At 46.1% G+C, this 16,072-nt stretch overlaps 1 protein-coding gene across 1 annotated transcript in view; it reads right to left on the bottom strand.

The window, feature by feature from the left end:
* Positions 1 to 555: 555 nt before the first annotated feature.
* The window catches only part of RBFOX1 (RNA binding fox-1 homolog 1), a 550,474-nt gene continuing 534,957 nt past the window's right edge, over positions 556 to 16,072 (bottom strand). The window contains exons 9-11 of the mRNA XM_049639355.1: positions 10,172 to 10,304; positions 772 to 811; positions 556 to 678 (exon numbers count right to left, since the gene is read on the bottom strand). Of these exons, the coding sequence (XP_049495312.1) occupies positions 556 to 678; positions 772 to 811; positions 10,172 to 10,304 (296 nt within the window). The remainder of the gene's footprint in view (positions 679 to 771; positions 812 to 10,171; positions 10,305 to 16,072) is intronic.

Below are 16,072 nucleotides of genomic sequence, written 5' to 3'. Positions count from 1 at the left end.
AGGAATAAGGAAGAAAATAAGGGTTTAGTGGTCAAGTTGGCATACATTTTCTTAGAGATGTTTCTTGCTAAAATCATCCAGAGGGAGCAGAGGATTTTTTCTAGAGCTATTACTGTGAACAATTAAGTGTATTTATAAGAAAACATCAAAAAAATTGGGGCACCTGGGTGGCTCAGTCGGTTAAGTGTCTGATTCTTGGTTTCGGCTCAGGTCATGATCTCATGGCTCATGATCAAGCCCCACATCGGGCTCCACACTGACAGGCTGACAGCATGGGATTCTCTCTCTCCTCTCTCTGCCCTTTCTCTCCCTCTCTCTCTCTCTCTCTCTCTCTCTCTCTCTCCCCCCCCTCCACCTCCAAATAAATAAATAAATATTAAAAACAGAGACCATCAAAAAATTAGCCATGAAAATATCTTTTAACCCTCTACAGCTGGTAATGACAGCTGCTATGGTAAATATTATACTGTAAACACACAGAACATACTGAAAATAAAGAGAATTCTTTTGGGGGTGGGGAGTCTTTAGTCTGACATGAGAGAAATGCCATCACTTTTAGGGGGGTGTTTGCACATATTCTGAAGTGAACCAAGGAGGTAATTCTACCCATTCATCAGCCGTGATGGCTGTCATGAGCTGGAGGGGTTCTGCCCTGCGGATAAGCCGCCCGATGCTTGCCTACAGACCAGGAAGAGGAAACTTGCAGCAAACTTGTAAACAGAATGACTCTGGGAGGAAACAGGGATGGCATGCACATTAATGAATACTTACATAAATGTCTGCACCATAAAATCCATCCTGGTAAACAACACTGCAAGGGTGCACACACAAAGAAAAACATCCATATTAGTGCATTTCCCCATGCAGACACACCAACCCCTGCACTGGCGAAGTTAGTCTGGTCACAAGATCCAAAACACAGGAACCGAGGAGTGTTTTCACACTGGTTAAGGAGGTTGGAGACAACAGCTGTCCATCAGCCTGAGAAAATTAGGCTGCGGTTCGGCATTGGCCCGGAATTGGGACGTGGTGGCATGCTGGGTACCAGACTTCCCATTCTTTCAGGAGGAGGTGCAGAAATGCAAGGAGAATTTTGGGTTATTATAAGTGGCCTGGACAGATAGGAGGGCCAGAGTTTGCATTTAATCACACCACACAGCTTCCCCAAGGAAAAAGAAAGAAAAACACACACTGTTGTATTACCAGTATGGGTTGTGCCTGAAGGATGTGAGGAGAGCCAAACAACCCAAATGATTCCAGAAATGTTCCTCTGTGCTCTTTCACACTCTAGTATTATATTTGGTAATTCCATGTGCCACTCTTTCATGGTAAATGTAGGAAAATATCTCAGATTTTGTGTGTGTGAGACTATGTGTGTATGTGTGCATGCAAGACTATGCGTGTTTGTATATATGTATGTGCTCTATGCGCATGCATGTGTGTGAATGTGTGTGTGTGTGATACTGTGCACATGTCAATGCACGTGTGTGTGTATGTGTATACCACGCCCATGTGTGTATGGGTGTTTGTGAGCACAGGTGGATGTATATAGTGGATAACGTGTTTAGTAGTGTGTGTTTGCATATCTGGGGATGTACGTGTGCTCTTACCTAGACACGTATGCACATACATGCTCCTGTATGCACATTTACATAAATTATACCCAGACTAAGCAGGCCCGGCATTATGACTGAATAAGCCTGGCCTCACAGTGGCTCTGTTATCCCCATCCATACAGTCATTCCAGAGACAAGGGACTTCACAGGAGGGAGAAAATATCCTGGATTTCTCCAGAAGTTTCTTGGTATACCTCGAGCGAGACAGCCAGGAAGAGAAGCTTACAGCATGTGATCATGGGAAACTGAGTTACAATTCCTAAGCATTACAGTGGGTTTAATGAGGATCGCGTGTAGCCTGCACACCTCACAGGCTTTTGGGAGGATCACAGGACACATTGACTACAGAAGCGTGTGTTTCCAAATGCGTGTTTTCCACAGGACGGTAGCTGTTATTAATAACCTTCCCTCAGATCTCCCCATGGAGTTCAGAGATGATTTATGATTCTGGCAAAGGACCAGCGAGCCCCACCGTCGAATGGAGGAGGATTCTAACGGAAACACAACTTTGATTACCAAAGGGTTCCAGCAGGTTTCAGGAGAAGCAGCGGACCCACATGTAAGCCGAGCATATCAAGCCAAAGGGAGGCACTTAAAACACACACACACACGCACACACACGGCTGTGACACTGGTGTGCTGGAGAGCACTGGAGAGTGCTTCTCAGAGCTTTTCAGACTTGACTGGCTAGACCCCAAGTACCATTATCCTTAAAGACATGACAGGGACTTCACACACTAAGGAGGTTGGTAGGAATCGCATTCAGCTTGTTTCGTCTTGATCCGAGGGGGCCGCAGGCATGAGAGCACCTATCAGGCCCCGTAAACCCTAACCCAAGACACTGAGGTATGCAGCATCCTGAGCTAGGCTTCCAGCATTTCCAACATGAAAAGAGAGCATCAGTTGGGGGTCAGAAGGCAGGGCCAGCCTCTGTCAACAGGATTTGAAACAGATCTGAGGATACGGAGGAGAGTAACAAATACTGAGTCTGGGCCCCGAACCTCAGAGGTGAACCATGTAGCCACAGCAAAACAGCTACTGCTCCCACCCCATTCTTTTAGGCCCTTGTAACTCTGCACGTGCTATTGTTTGTGCTGGGAATGCCTTTCTTCCCAGTATCCTCCTCCACAGGCAGATAACCATTCAAGAGCCAAGTTAGATGGGAACCACACGGGCATCGGGTCACAGCCTCATCAATCAGCGGCGGTGAGCCCTTGGACTCCCCACTCAAACTATCGGAGCTTCGCATACTGGTCTGTAAAATGGGGAAACAGGCTGGTAAGGGCTCCCCTCGAGGGAGGATTCAGTGAGGTGCTGTGAGCAAAGTGATGATCAATGGGCTTGACATCACAGCACAGAGAGACATCTGGGTGTCAACAAAATATTAATATTTTAACCACATGTGAATGTCTATTGAAATATGGGGAGTAACGCCTCTGTCTACATATTTGTAGAGGGGGACCCAGTCTGTGCCTGCTCCCCTGTGGATAATGGAGAGCCGAGCCCGCCCTACACTTTGGTGGTGTTCCCATGCACACCCGGTGTGGACCCGGAATGACTGAGCCTAGGCCCTGGCTGCGAGAGTGGCCCCTTCTTTCACCAGGTTGGGTTCTGGTGCCTCGCGGCCAGTTGCAGGCCTCCGTCTCACGTCTGTTTGCACCAACTCCCGGAAGTGAGGGAAGAACAGGCCGCTGATGTTTGCCTTTGTTAAATGGGGTATACTCAGTGCCGTGCGTGCCCTCCACAAGGGGCATGGAAAATTACTTTGGGACTCTGCCATCCCACATTTCTGAGACAGAGAACCAGAGACAAAATGGGATCTGGCATCTCCATTTCGACAAGCTCAAACAAACCACATGAGGAATACCGTTTCTCTGCTACTGACATGCTTTCTCTGCTCCAATGGCCATGCTAAGGCACAGACAGGCGAGAGTGTGTCCATCACTACAGCTGCCCCTGGGGGGCTTCCAGGGAGGGGGCCGGGGGGTCACAAAGCCATGTGCATAAACGCACAGACATATAAAGTTGCAGTGCTGGTAGGTGCTGAGAGGGAACAGTGGTGCTCTGAAAGTGTGACAGAAGGAGTGGGGCTGGGCAACAGGGGTGAGGGGATCTGAGCAGACGCCTCAGAGATCGCAAAGCCTTAGCCAGGTAAAGAGGGAGGGAGGGCAGGCCAAGCAAAGGGAACAGACTGCAGAGTTCAGAGGCCCGGCAGACGGGGTGGGGCTTCACTGAGAAAGGGCGTCAGGAATTCTCGCTGCTGTTATAAACCACACCGCACAGGGAGGCCTCCATTTCACTGACTGCCACACATGCATGTTTTGGAGGGAATGATGGAAGGGTGAAGGATCTATTTTCATGATCCGTCTAAATACAAGGAACCGTTATGGCTGTCTTCGGCGGTATGAAAGGAAGCCAATTCATGGGCTCCCAGTTTCACCAAAATGCCGTTTCCCCCACTAACCTACTACTGGTGACAGCACAGGCATAAACAACCCTAGTCCTCACATTTAGAGAAGGACTGCCACCGGTCAGTCCCTGGTCTAAGCATCCTGGGCTCAGTATCCCATTTAACCCTCATACTACCCCTGCGAGTTGGAGAATGCTATTCTCACCCTCAGATATAAAGGAAGCTACACTGGAGAGGGTAGGTGTTGACTGAGCCGGGAGTCTAGTCCAGGGAGCTCTGGCTTTGCAGCCCGCTTTTAGCTATTGGGGCAGACTGTGGTCCAACTTCAGCACAAGTGCAGGGTCACCTGAGGGCTTGTTCAAACACAGATGGCTGGGCCCCATGCCCAGCCCAGAGGTTCTGACTCAATAGATTTGGATGGGGGTCTAAGAATTCCGATTTCCAACAAGTACCAGGTGATTGCTGCTGCTGCTGCTGCTGCTGCTGCCGCCGCCCAAGGACTAACAGGCTCATTGCTCCATGCAACAATGCCCTCCCTGTGTTCTTTTTCTTTACATTTGCGACGGCACCGAGGGTCAGCCTCCTCACCCCTATTCTAAACAGGAGGCGGCTAAAGGAAAGCTCTTACACATTCTCATGCTGGTTTCCAGGAATGTGTCCAAACACTTTTTCAAGCCCCATGGAACAGGTGCACTTAAAATATAAGACATGTAGGGAAAGGAGAGCCGGAGCTGATCTAGTATGCAGCTATAGATAAATTAGCCACGGCCCCGTTGCAAGAGAAGGGGGTTGCTGTCATGCAATGAACCCGTGTGGTCCAATTTTAATGCAAAGGCAGTCTGTCTAGCCATGCAAAGGTAATTGTATTCCTTGTCAATCACTTTGGGCCTGCAATATGCTTTTGCAAGAGCATTGCAAATGCACATCTCATTTTCTTAGAAAGGTAATAACAGTAGTTAAATATTTGGTTGAATGCAAGCAGGGAATGAATGCACTATAACAAATTAGTTTACTTAAAAAAAAAAAAAAGGAAAGAAAGTATAGGATGCCCAAACTATCCAATCTGTTTGTGTAATGTAATAAATCACCACCACAAATGTATTCCTGAAGGAGAGGTTATTTAAAACTGCTCTACCTTAGTGCCCCTTCCAACTGGAAAATAAATTAAAATTTTAATGCGTTTAAATCTAGCTGTTTTTGAAGACATATCATATGGGTCCATAAACTCTCTGGCATTTGTATAGAATTGTGTATGTGCATGGATATATGGAGGTGTACACCAACATTTTCCTAGGGAAAACACATTTTTAACTGGATTATTAAAGGCATCTGTGACATTCCACTCCCCTCTACCTGAAAAATTTAAGAACCCCTGATTTAAGGTTTGCCTATATATACATTCAATTCAGAAGCCCGCCCCTTTTTTTTTTTTTAATGTTACAGGTTGCACTTTAAACGTGGCTGGAAGTTTGAACAAGAATTTACACCAGAACCAAACACACAAACAAAAAGCTAGAGAGAATTCCGGAAACTATTCTGATGATGGGTGATGATGACTTTAGTTCCTAGTGTTTCTATTAAATGAGAAACATTCTCAACAACAGAGAATACAGTCTCAGGATTAGACATTTAGAAATTAAAACCAGAAAGCACGGTTGGTTTCTAGTCAGTGAGGCACATATGCATAGTCCCGGGGTCTGGTGTCAGAGGTATTTTTAGAACCTGACCTGAAACTGTTCTGTGTGCGAGTTTCATTCTTGCACTGGCCAGCTTTAAGAAGTTTTCTTTCTCCTGGGATATTACCATATCTTTCCTATATACAAAGTAGCACAGAGTCTCCTCAAACCACTTCTCAATGTAACTTTGAGAAGTTGTACATAGACATGTCATAGCTAATTTCCTGCGAAAGTATAGAACGTCTTCTTCAAAGATACCCCGAGAACCAGAACCAAAGCCCTATAGCAGATGCTGGAGGTTTGGCTTAGAATAATAATTTTCAAGATATTCTTTGAAGCTCCATTAGAGTGCCTACTGTGTCCCCATACCATACAATGTGCATGGTGCACAGTAGGCACTTGGCAAGTAGCTGCTTAATAGTTAATTAGCTAATTAATTAAGGACAAGAATTCAGCTAGGCCAGTCTCGGGGGGTTCCTTTGGGAGGGCATTGGGGCTTAGCTGCCGTCTTCTAGTACGAGATGTTGTACTGAATCTGGCGGGTGTGTCTCGAATCCCTTTACCTACCACCTCCGGCACCTCCACCCACGGATCATCAGTCTGCAAGATTCCTTGGATGGCAATTACCCAATGTGCAACTTCTCCCAAATGTGAATCACAGGAAGACAGACTGGACATTGAGGCTTCTCAATCGAAATGGACTCTAGGATCAAGGGCAAGGAGAAATATGGAAGACCCGGCCCATTGAGTGCTCTCGGAAACCATTCACTAATGGATACTTTATTTATGATATACATAGTCTACACACCATTGACGTGCCACTGTCTAGAGCCAACTCTGTGGCATGTGGGGAATACAGGTGCCTCCCAGGAAGGGGTCACACACTAGGTTTCTAACTCATCACCCATCCTCACTCAGTTAACGTTGGTAATCAATAGTGAGTTGGTTGGCTCGGTCTAGATTTTCTACTCATTCCTACGATCCATCCAGGGTCCAAAGAGAACCCCCTCCTCTAGGGAAAATGATCACATATTAATGTCCCAAGAAATTCCTTTTTAGCTATGTGAGAAAGAAGAGAATAGGGCCTCTCCATCACCTGTGCTCTTTACTTGCTGGGAGGAACTTCAGAAAATATCAGGATGTGGAGGAGAAAACGAAATCAATAAAAGGAAGTGGATGGATGAGAAGGCATCCTTGGTGAATCCTCCTGTGTGACTATCTTGATGTTGGGTACCTCCAAGGGTCACCTAAGACTCCACAAAAGTAGCCATGGGGGTTATGTGGGATTTTTTTTTTTTTCACTATCTTGGGAAAACAATATGGAAGCCATACATGGACATAGGATAAATGACACACTTTTTATTGGGATTTCAGTGACAGGGTATATTCATATTGCATACTTCATGAAGAAGAGAGGTGTAGGTTGGCAGTTAGATAAATCTTTGACAGGTAACAAATGGAAAATAGTAACAAATGCAGCTTGCTAGATGACATTGTAGAAAAGATGTGGATCACTGGGTGCGAGGGAGACTCATGGAATGAGATCTCAACGTGGCAATTTAGGAAATGGTTGGACTTAAGTGCATCCCACATTTCTTCTTTTCCTGAAAGCCTTCTCTAAAAACTGAGCTAAGGGGCCTTCCTTGGTGCTCACACAACACCACACCTTATCACTTATCACATTTATTGAAATTGTTAGCTTATATGGTGCTGCTGCCCCTAACAGGAAGAAACTCCTCCAAAGGGGCAAGACAGAAAGAGATGTTAAGCTAAAATGCCCTGGAGTAAAGACATTAGTCAAATCTAGAAATCTTCCCCCAAAGGACTTCGGAGACAAACAGCTACAAATCCACACTATCTCCTGGACCCCCTGAATCCTGATAATGTCACTTCCTGGAAACAGGAACCTCTTCCAACCTCTCTGCTATTTGCTTCCACTCAAGCCCAGGGCTCTCACTACTCCAGCCAGGATCTGCTCTGTGCTGCCCCCCACTCTTCTCTCCAAAAGGAGCTGCCTCTGTGCAATTTCCTGCAGCCTAAGCCAACAAGCAAAGGGAAAGGGAAACCTTCACTTAAGATGCTGGACTCACACTTTTTCATTTGGGGCCAGCGCACTCCAGGCACTTGCTAATACAGCAAAAACACCCTGGCTGAATTTCCTATTCTCCACCAACACTTTGCTCTCATAGAACCTGCAGACATGGGCACGCGGACCCCAGCCTTTTCTCCTCTTCCTCTTCCTCCTCTTCCCCCCCTCTCACCTCCTCCTGTCCTGAGAATTTCATCTTACTACTTAGAGCAGTTTCAGGATTCCACTCAGAATATTACCAGCAAAGAGGCACAATGTACTATTATAACCAAAATGATTAGGCATATTGCTGGAATATTAAAGTTAAGTCACGTCTAAAGCAGTCACAAACACAGTGCTTCACCATTTGGAGATGCCCATGTGTCTCCCTGGTGAATGTGGCATTAATTAGTTATGCACGGTTATCCCCAGCAAAGAACAAGTTCATTCTAAGTTAGAGAATTTCAATTTTACAGCAGGTGTGTTATTTTGAGATTTTTATAAGTAGTTCATGTGAGGATAAGCCGTATAATTTTACTTTATTTTTTTTTTCCTGTTCAGTATAGTAGTGAGATACTGAGGGTACATGTACCAAAAAGCTACAATTACCGTCTACTAAGATAAGATAATAATTTTCAGACAAACTAATGTGGTATAAACATGCAATTTTGTGTTTATGGTTTATGAATCTTGCTTTAGTAATTACATGAGCCTACAGGGTAACTTGGTGGGGGATTTTTCCCTTCCTAACAACTTACTGTGTGACCTTGGGAATAACATGTATTTATTTCTGCATTTCTGGATCTATAAAACGGGCTCAACACTGTGGGGCTGGAGATAATGATTACACTATCGATGATTCTTTGTATCACATCGTCGTATGTCTAAGGCTTAGGATGTACAGATGCATCTTTTTGGAGGGTGGGGAGAATTTATGGTGAATTTATCTTTGGTTTGTTATTATCTATCATCATTCCAGTGAAAACGAAATTTGTGCTGTTGTTTTGTCCACTAAGAAACTCAGAAGTGACCTAAGTCTAATCACAACACAAGAAACAATGGACACTGACTGATTTCTCTACCTGTGTTTTCCCTTCCTGATGATTTCATCGAGTTTCATTTATTTATATTCTTAACTTTATCTCATTGTGTTTGTGTTTGAAACACTTCAAATGCTCTCCTCTGCAATGGGTGAGATATGAATAAATAATGAAAAAAGAGTGGTTTCCTTTGTCATCAGTATAATAGAGAAATGATCTAGGCTCATTCAGGTTTTCTAAAAAATTTATAAGCAACGGAGCTATAAAAAATGCATTAACCCTTTTGGTACAGTCTGGAATACAACCGTATTCTTTCTACAGACCAGAAAGCCAGGCACTGGCCAGGAAAGCCTTGAGCCAAACTGTCTTGCACACAGCTGAGTTTTTCTGAGTAGTACTATTGACATTGGGGGCCTCATGACTCTTTGTGTTGGGGGAGGGGGGGTCCTGTGCACTGTGGATCTTAAGCAGCATCCCTGGCCTCTACCTACTAGATTGCTGCTCCTGCTGAGACAACCCAAAATGTCTGCGAACATTCCAAACATCCCCCAAGGACCACCAGAGACATCTCTTTCTTTCTCCCTGACTCCAGGGCACCGAATGTTCCAGGAGGATACCTTAACAGGAAGAAACGGTAGCATTTCAGGGCTGCAGCCCACAGTACCACTGTTTCTTAGTGTTCACCAGCCCTCTTTGATTTTCACCTGGGAATGCCAAAGTCCATGCGCACAAAAACCAAACTGCCCACGGGGAACACGTTAACTTGCATTTCCTTGCAGAGAGGAAAGGAAAGCAAATGCACATTTTGGAAAATCCAATGGAAACGAGTCTTACTTCCAATTTCTTTGAACTTTTGCTTTCGACTCCACACCTAATTTTCTCTTCTCAGGCAAGGGTTCATAAACTTTGAAGTGCAAGGTGTCTTTGGGGAGGGCGGCAAGACCACCCCCCCCCTTCCACCCCCGCCCCCCCCCCTCCCCCAGCGAATTTTATGTTTGGAAACTTCGCGTCCCTCCATGGCCAGATTCAAGGGGCAAATGTGATCCAACCTCCTTAATAACCAGATGTTTGCAATCATCAGAAATACATCTTTGGCTGTAACCATTTCTCTGTTCTCCAGCATTCAGTCTCAAAGAGAATTTACATAACAACATGTGACATGTAGAATGCTTAAAGGCACCAACCATGACAGGACAAATTACATTCATTTCTCAATACTCTTTGCAAGGTGCTCCACTGCAGGCGCGCGCGGAATGCATGCTGGGGCGGGTTCCGGTGGGGCGGTCAAGACCAGCATGCGCTCGCAAACAGGAGGGGGCGGTGCGGGAGGCCCGCCGCCAGGGGGAGGCTGACCGACTTACCCGCCGTAGGCCGGGATCGGGGGCGGGGGCGCAGCGGCCCGGAAGGTGTTGTACACGGTGCGGCCGCGGCCTCGCAGGTGCGCCCCTCGGTAGGCGGCCGCGGCGGTGGCGGCTGGATACGGGAAGCCGGGCACTGCGGGGGCGGAAAGGAGAGAGCAGAGCAAAGGCTTTCAGAAGCACACCTGTTGTTGGGGGCGACGCGCCCCCCCCGCCAGGACCCTTCTCCCTGCAGGCGGAAGCTGGACACCTGCCCCCTGTCCAGGATCAGGCTCGTAAAGGGCGGGCAGCGGGGAGGACGCCAAGGTCCGAGTCCAGGCAGGATGGGCTACTTAAGGAGGTGGTCCCTGTGCCCAAGAGAATACGGTAAATGACAAACATTTACAAAGACTTCTTAAAAACGGGAAGCAAGCTCACTGCACAGAGTTCAAATTTTACAAAGGCAGACTGCAAGATGTATGTGCATTGTATTGTCAACATCTGTCTTGTCTGTACACACATGTATATTGTGTGTAATATTTATATGTGTGTGAGCATACAACATGCCTGAGTATGCTGTATACACACACGTGCGTGCATGTGAGTGAATATGCATGCCCGTGTTTATATTGTGTTGTATAATGCACACGTCTATGTGAACGTGTACTATGCGTACATATATGTTCAAGTATGTATATAATTTTGTATACATACACACACATATTTCAGTGTGTTCTTAGTTATCTCTAGTGCTGAACTGTGTGTGTGTTGTCTATTCACTGCTTTCCCCATCTTGTTATTTATTTCCCACATTTTCCTTGATGTCCATCTATGGCTTGTTAAAATTTTTAAATTGCAATACAACGTTCCTACGGACACGTGCATGTATCGTAACTGTGCAAACCCTTTATGCTCCAAGAAACAAATGGTTACCAGTGACCCATCAGCCCCCAAACCACTTAACAGCTTTGAAGACACGTACAACAACCTTATATAACCACACAGAAGTCTGGGAACTCAACTCTTAAGAAGAGGGTGTGAGCTGGGTTTTTCCTCCTTGGGGGAAAAATTCTCTGAGCAGGATGGCTTGCTGAGGAGTCATGAGGGAATGAAGCTTGAACCCAGAGACCCCTGATCTTCATTCTCTTGCCTGGGATGTCCTTCCTCCTGGGGGGGTCTGCAAATTCTGAGACAATGCTCCCTCCGCCCCCCCACCCCCGGCTTCAGGAAACCACTTCTGCTGTTCCTACTTGTCTGCATCTCACAGGGCTCTTGCTATGCCGGGTGTGTTAACTTTTCTCTCTCCAAAGAATGGGCAAGCTCCTCTCGGCCTCTCCAGCACGTGCCTCCCCAAGTCGGCAGAAGTCCCCCGATCTTATTCACAGTGGGCTCTCAATATTGGACCCCTGAATGGATGCAGGGGTGGCTTCACTACAGCAACAAGTGGATGAAGTTGTAGGTTGTGGAGAGGCCACGTGATGGGCAGTTTCCAGTCAACCTCCCCCCACCCCACCCTTATCCCCAGCTTCTTCTCCCATCTACCAGTCTCTAACAGAACAGGAGCTTTCCAGAGGGAGGGAGACACAGGTAAAACAGAGCAGGGCTGGAAGGATTTCCTCCTCTGTGCACTCCCCTCCCCTGCTCCCTCTCTCCTGGGACTTGTTCACACGGTGTTTGTATGGACAGTGTCTTTGGGCGTGATATGAACATACAAGCTCAGGTCGTCCCACCACAAGGGAGGCTCTCAAAAGGAGATAATCAGTGCACACAGACCTCTCTCCAGGAGCTCATTTTGGGCGAACACCTAACTGCTCACAGGGTGTCCTGTTTCATGCTGTGTTGAAGTTGCCTCCACCTTATATCCAAACTGCCATGGAGGGGCTTCTCCCCTTCCTCCACCACATTCAGGAGCAGAAGCCCTCCATCCCATCTCTTCACTGGCTGTGGAGTCCTCGGACACTCTGTGTTCTAGTTATGCAGTGGGGGAGGGCAGGGGATGGGGAGACGAGGCCATGGCGTCTCCCACAAAAGCCCCAATTCCATACCATCTCGCAGAACTGCACAGACTAGACTAAAACCCTTGATTCCAACCTGAAGACTGGCTATCATCTGGAATTCTCTTCGTGTTCTCATGGATTCCACCATATCTTTCTCTCACGACGGAGGGCAAAACGCTGGGATCATAGAACCGAGTCAGAATGATTTTGTCTATTTGTGTTGGAAAAGACCATACAGGTTATTTTTAACCTTTTTTTTTTTTATTGCTGTGAAAGACAAATCGCACAGCTGTCCTTAATTCTCAGCTTGCCAGCCCCCAATGCACCCACATCTCCTGACTTGTGTTACAACTAATGTGCTTGAAATTATAGAGAGGTGTCAGTCTTAATGGGGAAAGCCAATAATTCCGAACACCATAAAAGCCCAGAAGTAATGAGATCTGAGACGTTTGCTTCCGGACTGGGGAGAAAATGGGCAAGCGCACAGCTTTGACTGCAAGTCTGTCTTGCTGCTCAAACATTAAGTTTTCATAGGAACGCCCTGCATTTTGAAATAAAGAAAATGAAAAATTCACAATCTGGCAGAGCAGCTGGCTGCCTGTGTGAGGAAACACGGTAATTATGCTGACCCATTCATTATCGCTGGCTACGGTGCACAGTGAGTGAGACCAGATCCCTCTCAGCGACAAGCAGGTTTTACAATAATTCTTGGAGGATTTAGATGTTGAGATACAACATGAAACAGAAGCTCGACAGCACGAGCCGCTGAGGATATAGAGCCAGGAGTTCATTTGGACCCCCTCTGCTGCAGGGGGAAGATGTCTCTGCCGATGCAGGATAAGGTAGCTACAGGTCTTAATGCAAGGCTTTGGGGGTTTCTCCAAGCAGGGCACACGAGAGGGATTCCTACTTTGTTAAAGGAACAGAGGAGGGAGAACACATCGACTCCTGGTTTAAAAATCACGTTTTTGGGAGGCCAAGTGCCCTGAGGCAAAATAAGGGGGTTCCACAGTTCATGCTTTGGACCAGAGGCTTCATGGAGGAAGTATGAGTCTCCCAGATGGAGGGTTTGCTCACCTCTCTCTTTTTTGTTACCAGTCTCAGGCTGCCAAGGGATCTCTTTACGAAGCCTCTAGTTAGTCATCACGATTAATGAACATTTCCTTCCTCTTTCCTTTCTTACTTTCCTCCCTTCTTATTCTGGTCCTCCTTTCTCCCCCCTCTCTTCATTCTCTTCCTTCTTTCCTTCCTTCCCTCCTTCCTTCTTTTATTTATGTTTTAATCTCCTTTGGAAGAAATCTGCCACAAAGCTCTCTAGGTCTACCAGCCATCAAGTGGCTTAGACTCTTGCTATTGCTAGAGTGTAAGTTCCATGAGGGCAGAGATCTCCCTATGTTCTGCTTATTGATTCAGAAGAGTGCCCAGAGCACAGAGCAGGTGCCTGGATACCCTTTGGAGGAGGTGAACCAATGTTAGTGTCCCTCCTTCGGGGACAGTAGAGGCATTCCCTCTTCACCTTCTGCCTTCCCTGACACTGCCCTCCATACAAAGTGTCCTGCCCGGGATTTGCACATACACAGTGGGCAAAGGCCACAATAGGATCTCAGCCATGATCCCTATACAAGTAAGTTCTACATCCATACTTTACAGGTGCTGCACTGGCCCAGGAATGGCAACCACGCTTGGGACACATGTGCTTCTGATTAAAAGGGAGAGGACTTAGATCAAAGTATTAAACTTGGAAGTCTTGCAAAACCTTCATTCATTGAAACTCGCTTTCACTGCTGTGCTGTGTCAGGAATGGGGAGATCAGCTTCTTGTTCTGGAGAAAAGTGGAACTCAAATGCCACCCCCCCCCCCCAACCTCCAGACATGTGATACCCATTAAAAGGCCTGTGAGGTCAGGTTCCTTCCCTCACATTAGCCCCAGACAGTCTCTCTGGCAACCCAACCAATCTCAGTCTCCAAGCACAATCAATGTATGCAACAAGTAACAACGGAAAATAACATTCCTTCTACTCCCTAACTTCTCTCATTTGTAGCTGAGCCTTCAGTATTTCACCTCATCTCCAATAGAGGAGTCTCCCCCCCACCCTCCTGCAGCTGGTTTAGGACTCTCGAGTGGCTCTCTCCTTTTTCCTCTAAGACAAATGTTCAATTCCAAGACAAATCCAACAACAGCTGATTTGTCTGTTTGCTTTCCTACCAGGTGCATTGGCTTGGAGGTGCTGGGACATGGTTAAATGCATATCTGAAGCAATTACCCAGACAGATGATTCAGGCAGAGATTAAGCAACAGTGAAATGGCTTTGTCCTTGAACCACATAGAAAGAAGACATCTCAATTATGTGCTGACTTTGGCACATGACACACCTATCGCTTGTTGAGTCAAAGTTATCACATTGTCTATCAATGCCCCAGTTTGGGAGTTTGGATCCAGTGAGTGGGTAATAAATGTTTAATAAATCTAACGCAAAATGCCAAATGGAAACTCACAATGTCCTCTCCATTTCTGGAACGGAGTAAATCATTGTTAATCAAAGCCGTAAATCTGTCACCCTGTCCCATGTTTGTAAAAGCCACTTTGTTAATTAAAGAACAATGTTAGAAAGAAAAGACACCAAATTATAGGCATTTCTAAACCCCTAATGCTGGAGTTTGATTTTTTTTCTAGTTGAACTTCCTTCCAGTTAATAAACATGTAAAGAGACCATCAATGGGCAACAATGGAAAGGATTCAGGTCGCTTTGTGGATACAGTATAAATCCTTAGCTGTTGGCATGAGGGAGACAAGGGAAGAGGGGAAAAAAACACAGGTTCATTATACTGGAAAGGTTCCCTCTTAAACCTTATCCAGCATGAATCAAAGTGAAAAATCTGGTATCACTGCAACGAAAATTGGATTTAGCTCATAAGCTAAAAATGAGTTTCTCTCAAAGAAAACAGGGCAAGAGCTTTTGGAGCAAATACCAATTGCACATCTTGTTGACATATCAACATTCCTAGCCTACCCACTCCCAACCTTCAGCGAGATTTATACCCAGAGCATATTTTGGGGGAGGTTAGTGGAATAACGCTCTCAGTTCTTGGGCATGAGGAGTTGTATACCATGGAACTCAATGGAATGGAAACTTTGGGGATGTAACAAGAGTCATGCTGTGATGTGCTCGAGTATCATGGTAAATCAACATTTTTAAACGGAAGATGTGTGGGTGTATCAACCAGGCAAATGGGCCATTTACCAAAGTGTCAACTGCTTACTGCCTATCTCCCATCGAAGACACAGCCCCCACCTCCCACCTTCTCTGAGCTCTGCACTCCGTGTATTTACAGTGACAAACGTGTGTTCTCCCCCTCTGTCTCTTTTACGAATATGGTGCTTACCTTCGAAATAAACACAAATGAGATCATATCACCAGCCCAGAAATCCCCAAAGAAGAAACACAAAACCAGTGGAAAATACTTGAGGGTTATAAAGTGCATATTAAAGTTTTAGAGCTTTGGGAGAGATGGGAGCGTAGCAGATGCAAAAGCCAACAGGGGGTCAGATTCTGCATCAAAGCCATAAAAATATACAGCCGCCGTAATGGGCAATTATTCTTTGCATTTGTGCGCTGGTTTGAATTTGCATGAGGTTGCCAGATGCCCTGGAAAAGGTGTGCCATCAGAATGGAGAAGAGGGCTTTCTCTTTGTCCCTCTCTTCTCTCCCTTCGGACCAACATGCCACCTTTCCCCACCCTTTGAATGGTTTAAGACCGAGAGATGTCCGTGCTAATTTGGGGTTGAATTGTTCTGTGGGTAATTTATGCTAGGAAATGCTCACACGATTCTGGGGGTGCAGACATGCTTTCAACAGCAGGTTCACAGGTCTGCAGGATTACCCTTGGGGGGAACTCCTGTTCCATGTGTTGGACCATAAATTAAGAA

This window comes from Panthera uncia, chromosome E3, assembly GCF_023721935.1.
Source record: "Panthera uncia isolate 11264 chromosome E3, Puncia_PCG_1.0, whole genome shotgun sequence".
Classification (NCBI taxonomy): Eukaryota; Metazoa; Chordata; class Mammalia; order Carnivora; family Felidae; genus Panthera; species Panthera uncia.
The sequence above is the reverse complement of the archived record's forward strand: the minus strand, read 5'-3'. Positions and strand labels throughout refer to the sequence as shown.